At 51.2% G+C, this 8,907-nt stretch overlaps 1 protein-coding gene across 1 annotated transcript; it reads left to right on the top strand.

Annotated features, from left to right (window-relative positions):
• The first annotated feature begins 517 nt into the window (after positions 1 to 517).
• Positions 518 to 4,549, top strand: LYPD5 (LY6/PLAUR domain containing 5). Its single transcript, XM_026481720.4, has 5 exons — positions 518 to 610; positions 2,213 to 2,341; positions 2,844 to 3,020; positions 3,246 to 3,392; positions 3,746 to 4,549. The coding sequence occupies exons 1-5, from the start codon at positions 553 to 555 to the stop codon at positions 4,003 to 4,005; spliced, it is 771 nt and encodes a 256-aa protein (XP_026337505.2). The 5' UTR covers positions 518 to 552; the 3' UTR covers positions 4,006 to 4,549.
• Positions 4,550 to 8,907: the final 4,358 nt, after the last annotated feature.

The raw sequence follows: 8,907 nt of genomic DNA, 5'->3' as shown, positions 1-8,907 counted from the left end.
CAGGGTGACCATGGCTGGGAGACAGGGAGGTGCCTGAGGCTGAGAGTGGGTGGATGAGCGGGGGAGATCAGGATCAGAAGAGGCTTCTAGGAGGAGGTGATGTTTGTGTCTCTGGGTCTGGAGACATGGCCCCAGCATTGGCGGATGTGTGTGTGTGTGGTGTTTATGCATAATGTGCGTTCCAGTAGAGAAAGAGAAGCGAAATCAAGAGACCATGTGTACCAACCTCAGACTAGAACACAGTGTGGGGAACGGGGTAGAAAGAGAGACTGCAAATAATAAACCTCCCAAATTAAGGGTTATAGGCCTCTAGCTCCCCCTTCTCTCATACCCAGAAATCCAGACCCCAATCTCTCTCCCTCCTGGGCACCAAGGACTCATCATGGCCCCATCATGATTACCTAGGAGGAGACCAGGAAGGGCGGGGGTGGAGGAATCCTGAGCAGGCTGGAGAGCCGGGATGCCTGGGGCTCAGCAGGGAGAACCAGCCAGACAGAAATCAGAGCAGGAGGAGCTGTCCTCAGTGTCTCAGCTCAGCTCCACAAGCTGGCAATGGGAGTCCCCAGAACCATCCTGCTCTGCCTCTTTGGGGCTGTGTTCTGCCTGACAGGTACCCAGACTTCTGAGCCCAGTGCTGGGGGGAGGGGGGAGGTGGACTCCTGGGTCTAAGGGAGGAAGAACTGGGGAGGCCTAGGCTCCTGGGTCTGAGGGAGGAAGGACTGGGGGGACCTGGATCCTGGGTCTTGGTGGAGGAGCCACTTGGAGACTGTGTCCTTCTCATGTGTCTTCTCTGTTCTCCCATCAGTCATCTCTGGCGTCTCTCTTTCCCCCACTGCAGCCTCTCATCCTGCCCACGCCCTTGTTCAAGGGTACTTCCAGGGAACCCTGGGGGCTCTTTCCAGAACTGGCAGGGAACTTTGGCCTCATTCTCAGGCAACCCCTTCCCCCAGTTTGGGAAAAGATAGAGACATACTCCTATCAGGACCAAAGTGTCTCCAAAGACAGGGGCAAGCGGGGAGAGGAAACTAAGCCTGAGTCTGATTGCTGTGTGTGTCCACATGTGGGTGCCCGGTGGGTCTCTGTGCATGTGTGTGTTTGTCTGTACCAGATTTCATACGTGAACAAGTGTTTGAACAAATGCTTCTGGGTCTTTCTCCACATTTCACTTCCTCTGTAAAAGAGATGTGTGTGTGATTTTGCATATCTGTGTCTCTCTTTGTGTTTGTGCATCCTGTGATCATCAGGTCTGGTTTCATCCCTGGGCACATGTGTTTGGGGACTGAAGTGTGTCTGTCTCTCTGTGTATCTGTGCCCCCATGTCTCCCTGTGTCTTGGATCTGTCTATGGTTCAAAATTGTATGTTTTTGTGGGTCTCTTTTTTTCGTATCTCTAACTTGGCATAATTGTGGTCTCTCATTTTATTTGTGTCTAAGATTCTTGAGGCCATATTTGTCTCTCTCTGGGTCTGACTTCCTCTGTCCCTGGGTCTCTCTGCGTGTTGTTTTTGTTTCTGTATCCACACGTTTTTCTGTCTGTTGGTATGATCTTGCCTGTGTCTTGGGTGGGGGAGTTTCCATTGAGGGTCCGGGTGGGACTTATTTCACGTGTGAATACAGAACTCTGCGGGGACGCTCCGGTTGCTCTGTGCATGTGTGTGAGATTTGCATGAGCCTGTGTCAATTTTGTTATTTTGTGTTTATGTCAGTGTTTTAACTGTTTTGTGTGTGTGCCGCTGGGGCTGGCTGTGTGTGTACATTTGTAGTACAAGATTGCACATCCCATTGCCTGTGCTGGAGTCTGTTTTCTACCCACGGCCTTTTAGTGCTACTGGACATCCTGGGTTTGGTTGGGAGAGGGACAGGCGGAGCAAGAGTGAATCACTTCCTCTTTTATTTAATCTTAGAGGGCTTCCTGGAAGAGGGTGGAGATCCTGAACAGCTGGGTTAGGGAAACTGGACTGGCAGGTGCACAGAGGCCATTACTTTGCCAGGAGGTAGACACTGCTGTGACCAACTCCAGCAGCGGAACCTAGCTCTCTCTAGGCAGCAAGGCCTGGTTCCCCTCAGAGCAGAGCAGCCTGGCTGGTGAGACTGTCATTTGCTGGGGGGGCTCTGGGGGAGTTCCTGGAACAGGCTCATCCCCACCCCTCCCCACCCCACCCTCCCCACACACACAGCTCCTCTCACCCCATCCACCCTGCTTCTCTCCTCAGACGCCCAGGCCCGGCAATGCTACAACTTTCAACACATCTACTTCGGGCCCTTTGACCTCAGCGGCATGAAATTACACAATGTCTCCTGTCCCCAGGGATGCTCTGAGGCTGTCTTGTCCCTGGACACTGGTGAGGGACAGGAAATAGCAGGAAAAGGAGAAGCGGGAGCAGAAGACAAAAGGGGTGGGGGCAGAGACAGGGATGAGAGATTAGGAGGGAGGGAGCAGAGGAGAAGAGCCAAGGGGTTAGGGGGATTGGGGTGATGAGATAGGCAGAGCTAAGGACAGAGAGCGGAGGTAGAGGGAGGGAGGCGCAAGGAGGGGAGGGAGAAAGACCAGGGAGGATGAGGGGCGTGCTGTCGGGCGGAGGAGGGAGGGGAAGAGCGGAGGAGGGGAGGAGGTGGGAAGAAGCTGGTGAGGGGAGGAGGAGTAGGGGAAGTAGGGGAAGAGGAGCTTGCAGGGAGAGGGGGAGAGGGACGGGTAGGAGGGAGAGGCGAGGTGAGTGCCGGAAAAGAGCGGAGGGGGAGGGAGAGGTTGGAGACTAGGGAGGCCAAGCGGGGAGGTAAGAAGGAGAGGAGGAAGCAGGCTGGAACGAGGCAGCGCACCAGGCCCCGGTCCCCTCCTGCCCCCAGGGTACCGCGCCTCAGTGACCTTGGTCCAGAAGGGCTGCTGGACAGGCCCGCCTACGGGCCGGATGCTGTCCGACGACCACGCGCTGCCGCCAGACTACTCGGTGGTGCGCGGCTGCGCGACTGACTTGTGCAACTCCGACCTCATGACCCACGACTCGATCCCCAATCTGAGCCCCGGTGAGCCGGAGGGCGGGGCGGGGCACGGGGTGGGCTGGCAGGGTTCCCCCCCACCCCGGGCCTTGGCAAAGAAGGGGCGTGGCCTCCACTTGGGCGCCTCCTCCCTCGAGCTAGGATTGGGGCCTTCGGGTCAGTCAGGCTAGGCGGGCGCCCGATGCAGTGCGCAGCTCACACGACCGTACCGCGCAACCATTACCTGAGTGTGCGTCTACGCTCTCTTGCTAGCGCCCAACCCGCCGACCCTCAGCGGCTTGAAGTGCTACGCCTGCTTGGGGATCCAGCCAGAGGACTGCACCCCGGAGAAGTCTCGACAGGTCCAGTGTCACCACGACCAAAGCGTCTGCTTCCAGGGCAACGGCCAAATGACCGTCGGTGAGGGGCTGGGAGCGGGGCAGAGCCTGCCCAAAGGGTGTGAAGGCAGGGCAGGCCTGACGGGGAGACATGGCCCTGGTCTGAAGGAGTCGGCGTGGCCGGAGGGAAGAGCCATGGCTCTCCTTTGAGGAAGAAGCATGGCCCTGGTCTGAGACAGGAGGCAGAGCCATGTCCTGGTCTGAAGGAGGAAGCCATGCCCCTGCTCTGAGGGAGGAGGCAGGGCTCTAGTCTGAGGAGAGGGACTGGCAGTAAGTCTGAGGACCCAGTCGTGGCCCTGGCCTCTGAGGTGGAGGTTCAGGCGCAGCTGCCTCCCTCAGTTCTGACACCCTTCTCACTGCACCCCCGCCCCCCAGGCAACTTCTCAGTCCCTGTGTATATCCGAACCTGCCACCGGCCCTCCTGCATCATCAAGGGCACCTCCAGCCCCTGGACAAACATCGACCTGCAGGGCTCCTGCTGTGACGGGCACCTCTGCAACAGGGACTCCGTGGCCCAGCCCTTCACCACTGCCTCGGCCCCAGCCCCTGCCCAGGCGCCCCTCCTCAAGGCCCTGCTCCTCATGGTCCCCCTGCTGCTGGGTACTCTGGGAGGACCCCTCACGTCCCTCGCTTAGCCCCTCCAGCCTCTTCATGAGCAGGATGCTGGGGGCAGACATGCACCCACTTCTAGAAACTTCAGCCTTTGTAATGTGGTTTACTGGGAAATGATATCACACAAGAGTTGCACTCCTGTCTCTCTCTGCCACCACCCCCCCCCAACTTCCCTTTCCCTGCCCTGCCCACACCTGATCAGCAGGCCTGGGAGAAATTGGGAACGGTCCCCATTATCCCAGGGTGGGGAGAAACAGCCCCATCCTGGCCCACATGAAGAGCAATCCTGACAACGGCTATTACTGAACACCAGTGAAGCCCTGGCACCCCACGACCCGGTTTCCTCCCTCTGGAGCCAGCATGGAACTACAATAATGTCTTTATTCGTATCATCATGAGAGGTTCAAGAGGCAGCATATCCTAGGAACCAGGAGCCCAGACTCTGGAGCCAGCCTGCATGGGTCCAAATCCCAGCTCTACCATCTAGCCCGTGGCTAGTTACTCAACCTCTCTGCACCTGTTTCCTCACCTATAAGGCACAGGTGAAAATAAAACCTATACTAATGACAAGCCCTACTTCACAGTGCTTGTGTTCAGAATTTAATGAGATGAACACGGACTACCTGGGACGCAAGGGCCACCCAGCGTGAGTCGGGCTATTATCACAATGCCCATGAGCAAATGAGAGGTGAAGGCATGTGCTCGAGCTCATGTATCTAGTGAATGGAGAGCCAGGAGTGTTACTCCCGGCGCCATCAACCGCTAGGCAACTCGACCTCACAAACACACAGGTGTTGATGAATTGGACAGAAAAGCACTTGAGGCGAAGCTGAACCAGGAAAAATTCTCCAACCTGTGGAGACTGGGGGAGACATTCTGGAAGAAGTGAATCTTACGCAAACTCCTAACGGGTAAAGAGGTCTTTGGCAAAGAGAAGCAGGAGGAAGGGCATTCCAAGCAGAGGAGACAGCCTGGACACAGATCCAGAGGTAGGAACACGGGGCGGGCAGATGTGTACATAAACATGGAATCCCGCAGCGTGACCTCTTGTCCACGTGCTTTACAAGGTCATTTCACATCCTGTCCCCCACTTGGTCCTCCCAATGACCCAGAGAGGCACACAAGAAAGGGAGTTGCATCCCCATTTGGCAGACAAGTTGCCCAAGACACGGTGAGAGGCAGTGATTTTCAGAGTAAGTGGCAGGGCAGGGATGGATCCCCACATCTTCTAAGTTCCTTAATGAAGAGGAAGTCAGCTCAGAGACACTCCTACCTTCCTGTGAGGTCAAGGGGAGAAGCATTCTAAATGTCTACATGTCTTGACATAGAAGGAGAAGCTGAATGTCAATATCCATTCATTCATCACATTTACTCAACACCTACCGTATCCAAGCACTGTCCTAGTTTCTAGGCATTCAGCAGTGAACGAAACAGGCAAAAGTCCCAACCTTCAAGAAACTGACTGACTGACTGATTTATTCATTTATTTATTTGACAGAGAGAACACAAGCAGGGGGAGCTGCAGAGGGAGAGGGAGAAGCACACTCCCCGCTGAGCAGGGAGCCTGATGTGGGGCTCGATCCCAGGACCCCATAATCATGACCCAAGCTGAAAGGCAGATGCTTAACCAGCTGAGCCACCCAGGTGCCCCAAGAAAACTGACCTTTCTAGTGTGGGAAGCAGACTTTGGATTTTACTGCAAATGTGGTTTGAAGCTGGGATGGTCAGTCTGATGTGTCCACTTGGCTAGGCTACAATCTCAGTTAGCCACTCAAACACTAGTCTCAGTGTAAGTACGAAGGTATTTTGTAGATGTAGATATTATAGTTCATGGTCAGGTGACTACGAACAAGGGAGATTATCCAAGATCATCTGGGTGGGCCTGGGTCAGTCAGCTGAAAACACCTTAAAAGCAGACTGAGGCTTGCCTGAAAAAGAAATCTGCCTGCGGACAGCACCTTCAGCCCATGCTGGAGAGTTCCAGCCTGCCTCTCCATACAGCCTGCCCTATGGATTTTCAACTCACCTGGCCAGCCCACACAATCACGTAAGCCTTGCCATAAATCTCGTATCTTAATATATATCTCCAGCTAGTTCTGTTTTTCTGGCTGATCCCATACTGATAAGAGAATCCATTGGAGAATTATAGCAGGGAGCTGCCATGTTTCACATAAATATATATCATATAATAATATATGTATAGTATATTATTATATCTTACATAGTGTGTACATAATGTTATAATATATGTATATAATTATATGTATATGTAATTACATATAACTTTTTCATTGAAACATGAAACACATACAGTAAAATGCACAATGTGCCATTTTTCCATATGTATACACCTGAGTAACCTCCACTAGATCAAGATATAGAACATTTCTGGTCCCTGTCCACAAAGCCTCCCACATAGCCTTTCACAGGCACTTCCCACCAGGAGGGAGTCATTATTCTGACTTCTATCGTACATCAATTTTGCCTAATATCGTACGGCATATAAATGGAGTCATACAGTGTGTCCTCTTGCGTACATTTTAATAAGATCCCTGGGTCTGGGGCACCTGGGTGGCTCAGTCAGTTAAGGGTCTGTCTTCGGCTCAGGTCATGATCTCAGGGTCCTGGAATCAAGCCCCGGGTCAGGCTCCGTGCTCAGTGTGGAGTCTGCATGAGATTCTCTCCCTCTCCCTCTGCCCTTCCCCCATTCACATGTGTGCATGCTCACTCTCTCTCTCTAATTTAATTAATTAAAATCTTTTTTTAAAAAAAGAAGTCAGGAAACTCAGTGGCTGAAAGAGGGGACAAGGGGATTTCTGGGATCTGGTCTTGTGTTTCTTGATCCAAGAATCCACTCACCCTGCTCTTTGCTGAGATTTGTGTCCTTTCTATATGTTTATTATTTTCCATAAAAGGTTGAAAACATTTTTAAATGCTTTCTTGGTGCAGAAATGGCAAATGGGGGGTGGAGAGAAATAAAACATACCCCCTTTCTTAAAGTTATTCATTTGGTTACAACTAATGAGCAAAGGGGATAAAGAAGACTTCAGTTAACCATATCATGACATGAACCCTTGCATGTTAGGTAACGTGTTAAATGAAAAGGAGTGACTGAGTGAATAAATCCAGGAAATGTGATCTCTCTTGTCTCTATTGTGTGAAATATCCAAATGATATTTAGTATTGTTACTATCTGCATTCTGACTGAATGGACTTAAATTTGCACATCATTCATTTTGCCTATCCCTTCACACACATCTCTGTCTTCTTGATCTTTGGTCATCTAACCCTTTTTTACTACTCACCCAACAACTAATTATTGCTATTTCCTAATTGCAGGGCCTAAGAAATACCTGGTCTTGATGAGAAGGAAAAGGCAGAAGTAGCATGGATGCGATTGACAAAATTTTCATTTATGAATGTCAGGACCACCACCACTATGAATCCTTATATGAAATAATAAAGGGAAAGAAGAGGCAAGATTAAAAGAAGTTAGTAGATAGATGATAGACAGATGGAAAGATAAAAAAGGAAGAAAGGAAGAGAGGGAGGGATGGAGGGGAAAAAATAAGTGAAGAAGAAAATATGCATATCTACAGTTTGCATTTCTGCAACTGGTCACAAGGCCATAGTTGATATGTATGCTTTCCTTCTTTCATTACTCATTCCAAGTTTCCTTTGCCCTCAGCTGGAGAGTGTCTTTTAACTAGGGAGGTGACCCAAACACTCATTCCTGAAAGGTCTAAATCCTTAGTGGTCCTGTCTTTTTTCTTTTCTTTTTTTTTTTTTTTACTTTTGGACATGAAATCTCTAAGAAGAGTTCCAGAGAATGCCTGGGGTTCCAGACATGCCTGTTGGTTCAGTGGCATGAGGAGGAGCCCCAAATGCCTGGGTGACAGTCTCACCTTCAATTCAGAGGAACCACTGGTGTGTCCTCTAGTGGAAGCATTCTTTCCTTGGGAACAAAGACCTCCAAACAAGCAGAACTCAAGGTCATGGGAACAGGAGGCAAAAATTTCCAAGTGGGTAGTAGGTGTAATAGCGAGAGGACCCCCTGCCACCCCTTGATACCCATGCATTCTGCCTGTGGGGAGACAGCACTATAAAATGGTCATCACCTCAAAGCTTATGCTGTACCCTAGAAGGCGGAGCCCCATCCTTTCAGGGTGTTAACTCCCAGAGGGCAACAATAACCCAGGCATCCCATTGTTTTATCAGGTGAGCTTCTTTTAGGTGATGAGATATGAGGTAAGACCAGTGAAATCCATGGGCACGAGCCCATTGCCACACTTCATTCACCGTATTAAGAGGTCCCTGGTCAGAAACAACACTGTGTGGAACACAGTGAAGGAGAAGACATTCTGCAGTCCTAGGGAGGGAGTTTATGTAAGGTGGGAGAAGAAAGGAGAGCCCTTGATCCTCCAAGTGTCCATTTACATACAAATGACAACTTCAGACACGGGTCTTGAAAATGAAGCTGAAAGGTGGCAAGGGAACAGCATTAATTTACCAAACCTAGAGTTATACACCTCGGTATCCATCATTCATTGTGGTCCTCTGTTCCTGGCCACGCACTGGGCACGGGGGCCACGGAGGTGACTCCCAGGCCTGGAGGAGCTCTGAGTCTGATGTGAGGGAGGCAGATCCACACTCAGACAGCCACAAGCCTATGGTGGAGGGACATGCATGTATAAGAGGAGACAGAGCTGGAGAGGGATATAATGAAGCTGGTGCCAGAGGGAGGAGAACCTGGTAACAGGTCTTAAAGCATTCCATAGGGACAGAGAAGGGAACAGCATTCCAGGGAGAGGGACTAGCCAATTCAATGACAGAGAACACAGAAATAGAAATAATCTCAGGAAAGAGTCCACAAATATTTGTTATTCATTCCTCTGTGCTGGGCAATCCTGGTGAATCCTACCCTT

The sequence above is a fragment of the Ursus arctos genome, unplaced genomic scaffold, assembly GCF_023065955.2.
Source record: "Ursus arctos isolate Adak ecotype North America unplaced genomic scaffold, UrsArc2.0 scaffold_19, whole genome shotgun sequence".
Lineage (NCBI taxonomy): Eukaryota > Metazoa > Chordata > Mammalia > Carnivora > Ursidae > Ursus > Ursus arctos.
Note: the sequence above shows the minus strand (reverse complement) of the source record. Positions and strands in the feature narration are given on the sequence as shown.

Bases quoted from the DNA above. Each gene is read 5' to 3' on its own strand.
- LYPD5 (XM_026481720.4), top strand. From the start codon at position 553: ATGGGAGTCCCCAGAACCATCCTGCTCTGCCTCTTTGGGGCTGTGTTC. The intron at 2,342-2,843 runs GTGAGGGACAGG...TCCTGCCCCCAG, and splicing joins TGTCTTGTCCCTGGACACTG to GGTACCGCGCCTCAGTGACC. The intron at 3,021-3,245 runs GTGAGCCGGAGG...CTCTCTTGCTAG, and splicing joins GATCCCCAATCTGAGCCCCG to CGCCCAACCCGCCGACCCTC.